This window comes from Podarcis filfolensis, assembly GCF_964270895.1.
Source record: "Podarcis filfolensis genome assembly, chromosome: 16".
Taxonomy (NCBI): domain Eukaryota; kingdom Metazoa; phylum Chordata; class Lepidosauria; order Squamata; family Lacertidae; genus Podarcis; species Podarcis filfolensis.
Genome location: NC_139620.1, coordinates 10058315 through 10072904, shown reverse-complemented (window position 1 = coordinate 10072904; position 14590 = coordinate 10058315). Strand labels below are relative to the sequence as shown.

Below are 14590 nucleotides of genomic sequence, written 5' to 3'. Positions count from 1 at the left end.
GCGTGCCGTTGTGATTGGCAAGCCCGGGGCGGGGAAAGGGTGAGGGAGTCGCGCGTCGCATAGGCCGGCTGGGTTGATTGATCGGCCAGGCGCGCGGCATGGGCCGGTTTGCTTCCATTGATTGGCTAAGCTTGAGAGTGGAGGAGGAGGCGGGGCTGGAAAGGAGGGAAAGGAGGGCAAGGCTCTCGCGCTCCCTCCGAGATAGGAAACAGGCGAAGGTCGAACGCGGAGCAGAAAGGCGGGGGGGGGGGGGAGAGAAGGGGGCGGGGCAAACCACACACACACACACACACACACACAGGTAGAGAGAAAGAGAGGGAGAGAGGGGAGTGGGCGTGGTTAAGGCTCCCTCGCTCGCGCCTGCCTGTGAGAGAGAGAGCGCGCTCGAGAGAGAGCGCGAGGCGGCCGCGGCGCGCGAGCTTGACGCCTCGCGCACGCGCCGAGGCAGGAGCGCTGCTACTGCTGCTGCTGCTGCTAAGGCTGCCGCCGCCGCCGCGCCGCCGCCGCCACCAGCAGCACCAGCACCACAGCCGCTGCTACCGCCGCTGCCGCCATTTTGGATCCGCGGCCGCCCTCAGCGCAGCGCGAGGAGGATCAGGCTGGAATAAGACGACGACGAGGAGGCGGCGGAGGAGGCAGAGGCGGAGGCCTGCGCCCGCTGAAGCAACCGAGAGGGGCGAGTCTCCTGGGGTGGGAGGGGGAGGGACGTTGGTTTTCCCTCAGCAGCAACCGAAGCAGCAGCAGCAGCAGTGGCGGGTCTCGCCCTGGCCTTGCCCGCCCGCGAAGGCGGGTTGGCCCCGGCCTGGGAGGATGAGGCGGGCGCGGAGGAGCCGGAGCCGGGCCTCGCTGTGACGCGGTGAGCGAGGGGAGGAGGAGATGCGGGGAGGGAAAAGGGGCGGCGGCGGCGCTTGGGGGGCTCTCGGTCCCTGACAGTCGGGCCCTTTCGCCTGGGCGCGGAGGGGGCTGAGCTGCGGAAGGGGCTCCTCTTGACAGGCCCTTTCCGTTGGCGGGGATCCTGGAAGCCTCGCCGGCTGTTTGCTCTCCCTCAGGGGGAGATCCTGACAGCCAGGCCTTGGAGGGAGGGAAGGGGGAGATCCTCGCAGCTGCTTTTTAATTATTATTTTTTTGAGGGGGGGCGTGCTAGCGAGACAGTAAAGGAAATATCTTTTGCATGGCTGCTCACTGCTTTCGGGGGACTTGGGTTTCAGGTGCAAGGCTGGGTGTGTATGTAGACGCACGCACCGCACAAAATCCTTGAGAGGCTGGTTGTTGCTTTCGGTGGGCGGGGAGAGGGGGATCCTTGCAGCTATATTTGGGGGAGCATGTTGGAGAGAGTAAAAGGCAGATTGCTGTGAGTTGGGTTACTGCTGTGAGGCGGTGGGTGGCTCAAGGTGCAAGACTCGATATGTACACACACACAGACGTGCAACGTTTCCCCTTTTGAAGAGAGGTCCTTGATCTTGTTATGCGAGCGGGTGGGTGGTGTAGGTGGCTGGCATGCTCTTGGAGCATGACTTCGGGGGTATGTGTGTGAAGGAGGTGTGTGTGTGTGTGTCTTGCATTTTTATTTTATTTTTTTGCAGCTTCGTTATTGGGTGGGTGTGTATTTGTAAACGTTGCACCCTCGTTTTGTGAGGTTTGCCGTTCAATCCTTGTGGCTTCATTTGTGGAGTTTTTGCAGCCTCCGTTTTGTGGTGGTGGTTATGTATTCTTGTAGAAAAACGACCACAAAAACTGGGAACCACAATGCTGAGCAGGGTGGGGAAGCGGAAGGGGCTCCAGGTGTTTGAAGGGAAAAATATTTCTTATATATTTTTCTTCAAACATCCTTTCCTCTCCCCCCCCCCCTCCATGTATTCGGGTAACTTCACCTTTTTGAGAGGGACGTTATTTATGGAGTTTTGTAGCTTCATTTTGGGGGCAGGAATAATACTTATGGGGAAATCTTGAAGCTTCACTTGCAGAATTGTTGCAGACTTGCTTCTTGGTGGGAACTCATGGATGGCGTTATTCAGCTTCATTTCCCTCCTCTGTGGCTGGGAATGAGGCAGATTGACTCCTGTTTAAAGTGAATGTTTGGTGTGCTGATACACTCCTTGTCCTCTATATTGGGATGGGGAATTAATTCCTCTCTTTTTTTAAGGGAGGTGCTTGATCGTTTCCTGTGTGTGTAGATTTCTGGCAAGAACCTGAGTGGGTTGGCAGCTGAAGGGGAATCCTGCTGGATGAGCAAGATGGGAATCCTGGTGGCTGCACCCTGGTAGTATGTGGGTGGGCTTCCTGACAGCTTGGCCCCTGCTCCCATAGCTGGAATCATTGACGGGAGGGTTGATGGATAAGGCTCCAGGAATGTTAGTTTGGTGTGCATTGAGACAGATCCATTTGTGTGTGTGAGTGAGAAAGTGATTGATTCTTTGGTACCGAGGACCCCCTCAGAGATGCCAAATTTCTTGCACAGAATGTATTCCCTTTGTAGGAAATCATCACAGTGTGTGATGATTTTTCTCATACACAAACACATGTGTTTTGCTTCATGTACCAGTGTTGTTAAACTCGCAGCCAATCGCTGCTTCTCAGCATGACTACACATGGCAATAGATCATCACACATGACAAACTACATGAGGCTCGCCATCTAATTTGTCTTTTCTGAATTGGCCTCTGGCTTCTATGAGGCGGAAAGAGGTTCTTGACAGTTAGGTCACCTCCTTAGACTGGCAGGTGAGAGGTTGAGGATACTGGACACGTAGTTTTGTAGAAACCCAATGTCATTGTGGACAGCTTTCAGTATCTGGGAGGGTCGTTGTCCCTTGCCTTGAGAAACTGCAAACTTTTCTCAAGGATTAATGCTTGGATAGCTCTTTATTTAACCCTAACCCTTCGCTCCTCACTTCAAATGACAAAAACCAAGCCTTAAGTACTTTCCATCTCCCTTACCTCCCCCTCCTCAAATATATATTCTTCTGCCAGAATTTACACTGTCAGTTTCTCTGTACAGAGGCCTGTTCTCTCCCCTGCACCACCACTTTTTGTTTTAGTGTTGTATAAAAAAGTATTATCTCTGTAGAGAAGGCCTGCCTTAAGAGGTACCTCTTAAATTATTCCTCGTTTGTTTGGCAACTGCTGCGGTACCTCTCTTAGCATTTTGCATATGAGCCCCCCTTTCTTTGATGTCTAATACATTTATCCTTTTATGCATTTACTTACAAGTTGTGTTGTGCTTGGGACTATAACTGCTTAACAGTCAGGTTTTATGTCATTTTCAACTTGATCTTTCAGACTTTCAGTTACAACTTTTCTGTTTGTAACTCCTCCAGGCAGAGAACATGCCCCTGCTGCACTTTCTACAATGCCTGATGTATTGTAACTATTCAGTACCTGCTATGTAAGAGCAGCTGCTATAGCTCATCCATCCACTAGAAAGCTTAAATGGCACTACCAATGGTCTTCTGTCCAGGCCACATTTCCTTAGAGTCATAATTGTTGTAGGATTAGGTGCTTCCAGCCCAGTTTCTGGACCCCTTGTTAGTTATGTGCCTTTCAGCAGAACTATACCTTCTGACCCTCTTAGGACTGCTTTTTTGTGTTGCTTTCAGAAGTTATGGCTTAATGTATGAATGTGTAATTTTGAAAAGCTAAGTGCATGCATCAGTTTCTGAGAGTTGAGTGTCATTCATACTTCATGTCCAGGTGGAACTGAAACGGTGTTTAATTACTGCACCTTCCTCTAAGGAGCTCAGGGACGGGTGTGTTTATCCCATGTTATTCTTCAATTGACTGGCAGGGTAAGGTAGACTGAGGTTTGAACCTAGTTCCAGTTTAGCACTCTTGTCTTCCAATTGGACTTTCTTACCCCTTACTTCTATATCTCACCTGTAATTATAGAGGGATGCATTGGGTAGATGGCTACTCTTACCAACCGCTGACGTTGGTTTTCTGGAAAATTCTGAATTGGGAAATTTTCATATGCAAACCAGGGTAATCTTCATAGGATAATTTGCATTGGGGGAAAATTTATCATGCCCTAGAGAGTAATCTAATTTGGCATGTTTGTTTTACTTGTATTTAGTCAACAAAGCTAAACATGTTGAAACTGCCAAGCTTGTCTAATATTGTATTTGCAGTTGGCACCTATTCATTGTATCTAATGAACATATGACATGGGAAAACTTCCATGGAAAAAGAAAGCACTTGGAACGTTCTGTGTGTGCAAACTTTCCCCACCCCACATCACTGCTCTCAACCCTTATTAGCATGATTGATCTATACAACTCAGAACTGGCTCCTTTCCCATTCTCCATGATGGATAGGGGCCCACTAACATTAGCATGACTTACTAACCAGTCATTATTTGTGATATGAAGAAGGTGCAAAACAGTGGAAGTCTTTCCTGCTGCTTGGAAGAGATTCCTGCAGTCTTACTCAAAAACATCAGTAGAAATGAGATATTTGGTGTAGAGATCTGTGTGGTGCTGTGTCTCCTGCTTGCAAGAGGGCTGGGTGCACTTGCCTCTTGTGAGGTGGTAGGTAGATCTGTAGATGCCTGCTGGTGGGCACTAAAAAGATTTCATATTCCTACATCAATGTTTGGTGGCCGGAAAGATACTGCCTCTGTTCCGCTTGGTACCTGCATGGCAGCATCAGTCACTTCTGGCTCATGCTGGCCCAAGGAATCCTAAAGGACCGGCTGGAATTGTCAAGGAGAATTGCTGATAGTGATATTTGCAGTCTTGATGGGGATATTCTATCCATAGTTTCATGCACGGTGGGGGGGGGGAGGCCTTGCCACAGACAGAAAGTTCCTCATTACTAATTTAGAGTGAACTGTTTGAAAAGTTAAATCATTTTTATCTTTGTGCTGTATTTCAGTAAAGGCATTTGGAGCAGGATTGTAAAAAAGAAAAGAAAAAAAGTCTTAGGTGTGGGCCAAATGTGGAGCTGAGGGCATAGGAGAAAGTTTGAGATGGGGAAATAGTTTTGAATGGCAGATGGGTTCCCATAGCATTCATTTTATTGCCTACTCTAGATGGGTATTATACTCCCTTTGAAGGAGCAGGTTTGTAGCTGGGGGTTCTCCTGGATCAATTGCTGTCACCTGAGGCACAGGTGGTCTTAGTGATATGGAGTGAATGGCATCAGCTTAAACTAGTGGCTTAACTACAATTCTATCAGGACAGGGATAACTTGGCTGCAGTAATCTTATGTTCTGGGAACCTTAAGACTGGGCTGTTGCAATGAACTTTATGTAGGGCTGCCTTCGAAAATGATTTGGAAGCTTCAGTTAGTACAGAATGTGGCTGCCTGATTGTTGACAGGTTCAAGGCAAACAGATCATATATCACCAATTCTGTTATAACTACACTGGCTGCCTGTAATCTTCTGGGCCCAATTCAGAGTGCTGGTTTGATCGATAAAGCTATTTACAGCTCAGGACCCCAATATTTTTTGGAACATCTCTCCTGGCATGAACATAACCAGACCCTTACATATTTTACTCAGGTCCTTTGTATGAGGGAGGATCAGAGAGTGGTGACAAGGGAGAGGACCTTTTCAGTTGTGACTCCCTGTTTGTGCAATATTCTGCCCAATGAAGTCCACCTGATGCTATTGTTGGCTTCTTGACTCTTGATAGACTAAGATGATATTGTTTTGTTATTAGTGTGCTGCCAACAGTTCTTGTGGTTGTTTTGTGGTATAGTGTATTTCTATTCATGTTTTAAGTGCATTGTAAGTCACTAGGAGGCCTTCAGTTAATAAGCAACCAACAAGTCTAATGGTTCTGTGCTTGAACTGAGAGGGAATGCCAGATGTGTGTGAGATCCTATGCTTGACCAAGGCTGCAATTTTGAGTACCGGCAGCTCCCCTGCCCCCCATTTACACATGTTCAATATGTGCGTGATTGCATCACGCTGAACCCAGAAGTGACTCGGAAACTTCATAAAGAAACGTCACTAAAAGGGTGGAATGGGGGTGATGTGCTTGCAGGCTTTTTCAATGGCTTTCATTTATACGTGATTTCACTGATGTGCACGGTGCCTCAGAACATAACCCCCGTGTAAACGAGGGGCTGCCTGTATGCTGATAACCTTTTAATGCAATCCTAGGCATATTTATTTAAAAGTCCCTTTGAGATGATTGGGGCTTCTGTAAAGTAAGTGTGCATAGGAATGCAGCCATAGCCCTGCTGGAATAACTAGTAACCTTAAAAACATCTTTGCAAAAGATACTGGTCCACTTTGAAAAAGATAACTGCCCCCCCCACACCTGTATTTTTTGTTTTTATTCTGTTGATACTGGTGCTAGGGGGATCCTTAACTCTTTCAGCCTATTAAAGTAGAACTACTGTATCTGCTCACCTGGAGGGAATCCTTATTTGCCGTAGCTGCCCAGATAACTTTCTGTTTGTAAAAGCCTGAATTAGTGGTATGCATTTTTGGGTAAAGGATTGAAATTGGTAATGCTCACAAGGTCTTCCCCATGTCTTTGTGAAAATAATTATAGACAGAGGTGCCTCCAATGAGCACATGTAATGGGGACTGAGAATCACTGGAAGAAACCCAGATGCCTGGTCACTTAGGATTTAACATTTGTTGCTAGAGGTTTGAAGTGTTCATCCAGCTCTATATGGGGCTGGCACCTTGAAAGCATATCTCAAATGTAGCAATAGCATTATTAAGGCCAACTAGAAAACCACAGAATGATGAACAAGCTCTTGAATTCCCCACAGCTCTTAATCCAGTTGTGGTGGGGAACTCAAAAGCTTACTTGCTGCTTCATAATACTTTTAGTTGGCCCCAAGAAATGCACTGCCCTGTTGCTATTTTTGGATCTGTTTTCTTTCTCTCTACCTCTCTCCCGCCCCCAACATTAGAACTACATGTCTACCTGCAGTTTTCATGTGCTATTAGTTCAAATAACTATATTTCCAGTTTCAGCAATTGATCCAGAGAGCTGAGGACACAGCACTGGCCAGATAGAGAATGGAGGAAAGAGTGGCTTGATTGGGGCTTATGTGTATATACCGACTTTCCTCCGAGGAGCTCAAGATGGCATGCATAGTTCTCTGCTCTATTTTCTCCTCACAGCAACCCTGTGAGGTAGGTTATGCTGAGAGTGAGTGACTGGTCCAAAGTCACCCTGCGAGCTTCATGGCTGGGTAGGGATTCAAAACTTGGTCTTGCAATAATAGCTGTTAACCGTATTTATTATGCAGCCAAGTTTGTAACTAAAGGGGAAAAGAAGTTTGGCAAGCCAGACTGATAGCTGCCGAAGTGAAGGCATAGAAGCACATTGTTGTGGTATAGAGCTGGCATAGTACAATGACCAAGAAACTGAAATGTAAGTTGGCATGTCCTCACCTCTCACCTCTGACATGAGCTCACTAGGTGTTATTAGGCAAGCCACTGTCTCAATCTCTTACAGTACTCCCAGTTTGACACTATAAAAGTAATAATATTGACTTGCTGTAATCCTTGCAGCTCTGTAAGGTAACACATGTGAAGCTCTTTGAACACTCAGAATCAGCATTGTAGAGTTGGGAGGAACCCTGAGGGCCATCTAGTCCAGACAGATGGCCATCCAACCTCTGCTTAAAAACCTCTAAGGAAGGAGAACACTACCTCCCAAGTGAGTTTGTTTCACTGTCGAACAGCTCTTACTTCTGGTATGCCCCACAGAGGACCTTAAGGTCCATGAATAACCATAGTTTAGAGGTCCCAGGCCCTAAGGAAGTCAGACTATCCTCCGCCAGGGCCTTTTCAGTGATGGCTCCGACCTGGTGGAATGCTCTGTCCCATGAGAGTAGGGCCCTTCAGGATTTAACCTCCTTCCGTCAAGCCTGTAAGACAGAGCTGTTCCGCCTGGCCTTTAATTTGAATTCAGCCTGATCTTTTATTTCCCTTCCCTTCTCTTCCCTCCCCCTCCCCTTTTATGAAGATTACCCACTCTGAGACCCCACAGCTAATTCTCCCCTGGCCTCCTTGCTGGCCCAAGTAGGACTAATTCAGCCAGCTAGCCCTGGTGATTATCTAATGCTTATTAGATGGATTTCCCCTAAATTGATTTCTGAACTTTGAATTTTATTGTTATTCATGTTTTATACTGTATTTTATGCTGCTTTTACAATTAAGTGTTTTAAATTTGTTGTTAGCCGCCCTGAGCCCAGTTTTTGATCCTGGAAGGGCGGGGTATAAATAAAAATTTATTATTATTATTATCTATTACCAAATGTGCCTTGTATGTGTCAAATAAGAATACATTCCAGGTGTTCCAAGTCATGCACCCCACTCCACCTCACATGCTAATCATAAATATTAAGAAATGTGTTCAGAAGGAAGCAGTGGGCAGGAGTTTGGAGCTGGAGAGGGGATTATTGGAGAAGAAGCAGTGACTGTGTCTGGTGACTTGGTTTTTGATGTGTAGCTCTAAGGCAGGCATAGGCAAACTCGGCCTCCAGATGTTTTGGGACTACAACTCCCATCATCCATAGCTAACAGGACCAGTGGTCAGGGATGATGGGAACTGTAGTCTCAAAACATCTGGAGGGCCGAGTCTGCCTATGCCTGCTCTAAGACTTGCGGTACTGTGGCCATCCCTGTTGCGTTGGAAATCACAGGGTTTCTGCCTCAGCTCACCTGGTGAAAAATGATACTATAGGAGGAGACCACTAGAGGGCATCTCAGGGACTTGTGCATCAGAACTCAGTCTGGATGAATGAAGGAGGAGTGCCCTAGGCATTTAACAACAAACACTTAAATACCACTATAGAAACACTTAGATAGCAGTATTGCAATTACAGCTGTAACAAGTATTATGCAGCGGTCTTTGTAAGTTTGGCAAACCAGACTGACAGCTGCCTAAATAAAATAAGCTTTAGGTGGAAAAGAGGAAAGTCATAATTAGTGAGAATTTCCGTCAGACGTAAAAATACATGAGATACCAATAGTTAACTGGGAAATGAGGCATTTATAAGCCGTGTGGAAGCTCTTAACATTGGATGTCTATCACATTTCTGTCTGTATCTTCAAACATATCTCTGCAGCCACAAGAACAAGAAACTTGTTCTTTGTTTCTAAGCACCATTTAACATTATATGCTTGTCCTCCTATGCAATGGATCGGAGCCTGCTGTCAGTTCACCAGTTCAGGGAGCTCTTCTGAAAAAGTATTTTCCCTTTTATGTGGAAGTGGCTGCTCTGTATGTACATATTAAAATATTTATTTCCTGCTTTTCTGCCCCATAACGGGACCTCCCAAGGTGATTTTCAAAAGAATGACTGTTTCAAACGTAACAACAAGAACTTACGAAACAAACTACGCATGCCACTTGGAATGTATGGAAGAAAGATGCCATATAAATTCAGTTTCTAATACTTATTGCTATACAGATCTCACCCCTCTTCCCATATTAACAGAACAACCTGCATTTGTTGGACCCCATGATAACATCATGGCATGTGTGTGGCTCCAGATTGAGCTCATGGGTTGTTTGTAAATAGCCACTTACCTGGTCACCTGTGATGAATAAGAACTACCTCCAGGCGACCATCCTGGGAAGCTTTACACTAGTGAATTGGGGGGGCGTATTGTAAATGGCTACAATAAATATGTATAGATGGGCTGTTAACTTTGTGCACTTCCTTGCAAGGTCCTGTGTGTTCCCTTCTTTCATTTCTGTTTGAAAGCAAACAGCACAGAATCTGTATTCCTGTGGCTCTTGAATCGTCTATATTCTGACTGTCATCCCTTCCCTTTCTCCCACAGTGAGAAGATGATGGCTGCAAGTTTCTGGAAGGATCTGTCCATGGACCACACAACTGACCTGCTTTAAAGTAATAGTAATTATTTGCAACTGCACGTACTGTAATGGACCCTCAGAATACTGCTATGTTAGGGCTGGGCTCTGGTTCTGAAGGGTTTTCGGGGAAAAGCCCCTCTGCAGTTGCCACAGGCGCAGCAGGAGGCAGGAGGGAGGCAGAGCTCGATGGTAGTGCTAAGGAGGAGGAAGAGAAGAAGAAGAGGAGCTCGGAGGGGAGCGGCGGCGATGAAGTTGGCAAGGATGAGAGTCTGTCGGATGCCCAGCAACAGTTTTCTGTGAAGGAAACAAACTTTTCAGAGGGGAATTTGAAGCTGAAAATTGGCCTGCAAGCCAAGAGAACTAAGAAACCCCCTAAGAACCTGGAAAACTATGTCTGCCGGCCTGCAATAAAGACCACTATTAAGCAGCCCAGGAGGGTGCAAAAGGTTGGGAAGATGATGGAGGAGAAGAGCGACCCTGGCCCTGCAAAGCAAGTGAGTCATGTTTGCAATTCTCAGATCTGGGAAAGGAGTGGGTGGGGGAAAACAGAACAAAAATGGTTACAGGTGCTGGATGTCGGTAGCTCCGCAGGCACCAATTATGCAAACAGAATTTGAAATCAAGGGCAGAATTTAACATCTGGGAAAAACCTTCCAATTCCCCCCCCCCCCTATTTTTCTTTTTTAAGAGATGCGGAAGAAGAAAGAGAGCACTAATGGAGCCTTCAATCTTGGGTCACCTTTAAATCTCAGCCTGTTGCATGGGACCCATTTCTTTTTTAGGATGATGATGATTAGTGCAACGCCACACACCTTGCAACCAAGCACACAATGTAGCCTGTTCTACCTGCTACGGTAGAATGCTTATTTGAAGCCTAGTTTGCAGGGGCAGGGGGAAAGACCCTGTGGGTTCCAGGAAATGCCTCTAGGGATCCTGGTGTGCCTGTAGGCACCACAGTGGAGGCCCTTGCCCTAATGAGTTTAGACCATAGCCTTGTATTTACTGTGGCTATGTTAGTTTGGTAGCGACAGGAGTAGCAGCCGAAGCCAGCATTCCATTTTTCAAAATGAGCGCAAAAGTTTGGGGAAACTAGGGCAGCCTGGCGAAATCTGCCATGTCTTCCCCAGCTTTTTGGCACTTTAGAAGTAATTTTGGTTAAATTGCTTTCTGTCAGTCGTCGTCCTAGCTGATGTTTTTCCATGTTAGCTGGGCCATTTGGTGCCAGCAGCTCCTTCTTCAGATTCTGCTACTGGACGTAGCAGAGTAGAGCCGCAACCTAGTCATTGTAGGAAGTCATTGTGGCATCTGTTTGGCTGTTGTGAGCCTTTGGATTGATTTTACATTTTTAGAAGAGGGCAAAATTCTTGGTTTCTCAGTTCTTATGTTGTGAAGTAATTCTTTTATTTCCCCAGGGGTTGATTTGAGTGTTGGCTTTATAAGGGTAGCACCAGATTAGGAATTGTGGGGAAAGTACAACTCTTGCACTTGTCCCTTGCTGGCTTTGTCTGTTCTTTCCCTCTCATTTGTTGAGATTTATGTAGTAAATTTTCTATTCTTGTATTCTGTGAGGCATCACGAGTGCTAATGATTGGGGCTGCAGAGTTCAGCCCATTTAATCCAGCCTCCCCCAATTTATGTAGTCCTCATCATTCCTGACATGCTGATTAGAGCCAGTGGGAACTGAAAACATCTGGAAGGCACTGCATTGAGGAAGGCTGACTTAAAGTTTTGATTGACTCAAAAGGTGTCCCTAATTAATCAAGGAGGAATTCTTTTAAAAAGGGTGCAGATGTTAAGGGTCATCTTAGGAAGTGATAGTCCCCTGTTTCTTGTGCATAGGAGGGAATACCTCTTTTATGATGAGGCATGTGTCCATCACCTGAAAATAAAATGGATATTTTTCTTTACATCTATTGTGCATGGCCATGGAAACATAGCTGATCAATCAAAATTCATAGGATTGATCAAATGAGATCTTTAATTGGGCAACTGTTCTAAGAATAATGATTATAATTACCATATGGGGGATTTAGCATAATAATAAAAGACAATCAATATAAGAACAAACAAAATGCAGATTGAAAGAGAAGACTGAGATCTAAAAGGCCTGAGAAAGGAAAAGTTTTTATACTGATGTCTAATGGATTGGTTTGTGATCACAACTTCCAGGCAGGTTGCTGTGAATATAAGTGATCATTTAGGAACCTGGAACCTAAATTGTTAATTACCGTGGAACTCCTTTTGCTTCAACTAGGTTGGAATTCTCTTCCAGATTTATAATCCCTGCACACTTTTATACTGATCCTTTAAATCAGAGTTGGGGAAACCTCTGGCGCTCCAGAGGTTGTTGGACTCCATCAGCCCTGGATTGGGGAAGGCTGATCTAGATGTTGTAGGACTCTATTTTCCATCAGCCCCTAGCCAGCATGGCCCAATGGTCAGGGATAATAGGGGGTCTTAGTTCAGTGACATCTGGAGTGCGCTCAGTTGAGGAAGGCGGCATTTTAACTCTACCAGGTAGTTAACTATTCCCAGCATAAATTGGGAAGTGTGAGGTCAGACCTGCCCTGCCATGAAGATGGGTGAAGCAGCTGCCCCAAGGCTGTGCATTTTGGGTGTCATGAAAGGACAGCAACTATCAAGTTGTTAGTGTTATTTATCCCTGGGGGCATAGCTGTCCTGTTTTTTTGCCTCAGGCCCTGAGGTGGAATTTCCTAATGAGACTGGAAGTTGAACCCAGGGTTTGTGTGGTACAAAAGAGTAATTTAAAGGGAATGACATGGGCCCCTTTCAGTTTGTTTAAGATACACGTTCCAGTTCTGGTGAAGCAAGAGGTATGATTATGTCTGATCACTGGAGGGGCCAGAAAAGCTGATGGAAGGAAGTATGTGACCTGCTGTTTCATTGTTGTTGTCCTTAATTGCTCTTGTAATAGTTACTCAAATACTGCATGAAGTTTTGCTCCTGGAATTGTTTTTTTAATGGATAACTTTGTCCAGGTGTGTTTGTGCATGAACAATGATTGAAAGATAAAAGTGCGAAACTGCAGCATTTCAATACATTGTTTTGGGGTTTTTTCCCTGGCTGTGTGTTTAATATTGGAGCTGGCAGAAAATGGCGACAACATGCCATAATTCTTCTTATTTTTTTAAAAGTAAGAGTTGATCAGAGTTGATTCAGACTTTGTGAGGGCTCATTTACATCATGCAGGAAGCCAAGGCTGTTTCAGAGGTTTGGTATCTCCTGAATTGGTGTTGTCAGTCATCATCCGCTCTTGTTAACCACTTATGTGCACAGAGCATCTTGTTGGCAGGCATTCTATAGCTACCTTCTGTGCAGTGGAGATACCATTTATCCTAAGTTGTCAGGAATCTATCATTATTTGGGACTCTTTTCTTCACTAGTCTGCCTGGGTTAATCCAGTAGTTAATTTCTAAACTGGTCATTATTATGGTTCAAGCTTGGCTCTCAGCCACACCCTCTGATCTAGAAACCATGCCCCTCAGTGGGGACAGAAATATACTCTGTATATGCTTAGAAGTGCCCTCTTAGTGAGCCACATGCTACAGGCTGGGCCCGGCTTCAAAAAACTAGGACAGAAGCTGTAAGGCAAGGGCAATAATCTCCAGAGCACTGGCAGTGTGGTTCTTTCAACCATGAGGACTAGAAACTTGCCTTTTTTATAATAAAAATGAAAACATTACTCTCAGAATGTCGCCCATATTTGATGTTCGCACAGTGGGAATAGCTCATGTGCCCAGCCCTGTTTGTGCTTTTATTATAGTCCATGCAGGCTGCTTTTTAAATCTGTGTACCAATGCATCTGCCCAAGGCCTTGCAAATAAAAAATAAAAAATCCTTCCTTTGTCTTTGTTTGTAACATGCTCAGCCACTTGGTAGGTATTGGTTGGGGTTGGATTTTTTCTTTTTTTTTTTTGCGCTTTCCTGGGAAATCAGAATCCAGAAGCTGCAGCAGCAGAGCCGTTTGTTGCTCGAGGCGCAGATGGGCAAACACAGCCACTGGAATATTCTACCTATTTATAGCCGAGCAGCGTTGATACTATTCCGGTCTTGGAGATGATGTGGAGTCACGAAGGTGACAGCAACAAGCTCCACATTGACAGCTGTAGTGTTGATGCAGTTAAGACAATGGAACAAGATGGAACCTTTGCTTCTGTTCTCTCAAAGCTCTCCGTTTTCCCGAGAAACTGCTGAGCACAGGTATCCTCCGATCCTTGCAGTGTCCTTGGCTATGCAGGTGAATGCTGCAGAAGGCTCTCCGCTGCTGATGCTGCTTCTAGAAAATTACAAGGCAAATGGTGGTGCCCATACATGAAAAAGGGACTTCTGTCCTTCAGCTTTTGTAGCTGCTGAGGGAAGAAGAGGGGGAGGAAGGCGTGAGTGGGAATTGTGTTTTATTCACAGCTAAAGCTCTGCCATGACACCTAAACAAAGATGGTTTGAGAGTTCTCTCTCTCTCTCTCTCTCTCTCTCTCTCTCTCTCTCTTTCTGTGTGTGTGTGTGTGTGTTTGCATACATGCATTCAAAGAGTCGGGGGGCGGGAAGATGCCAGGCCGTAATAAACTTGGACTTGTGCGCAGAGCTAATCCTAAAAGTGTGTTCTATAGGATGCTGTAGATTTAAAGGTAGGCAGGGTGAGGCAACCATCTTGGGCAGCAGATGCTGGGTGCCATTAAGAGCAGCTGAGAGTGAGATACACAGGCCTGAGCCCAAGGGGCACGTTCTCCTGGGTAACTCTCCTAAGCAATCCCCCTTCATTTTAATATGGCTTGTG

At 45.8% G+C, this 14590-nt stretch overlaps 1 protein-coding gene across 2 annotated transcripts in view; it reads left to right on the top strand.

Annotated features, from left to right (window-relative positions):
• Positions 1-203: 203 nt before the first annotated feature.
• The window catches only part of ASH1L (ASH1 like histone lysine methyltransferase), a 73967-nt gene continuing 59580 nt past the window's right edge, over positions 204-14590 (top strand). For both annotated transcript variants that reach the window (XM_083590929.1, XM_083590928.1), the window contains exons 1-2: positions 204-856; positions 9762-10289. In XM_083590929.1, the coding sequence (XP_083447055.1) occupies positions 9864-10289 (426 nt within the window). In that variant the 5' untranslated portion in view covers positions 204-856; positions 9762-9863. The remainder of the gene's footprint in view (positions 857-9761; positions 10290-14590) is intronic.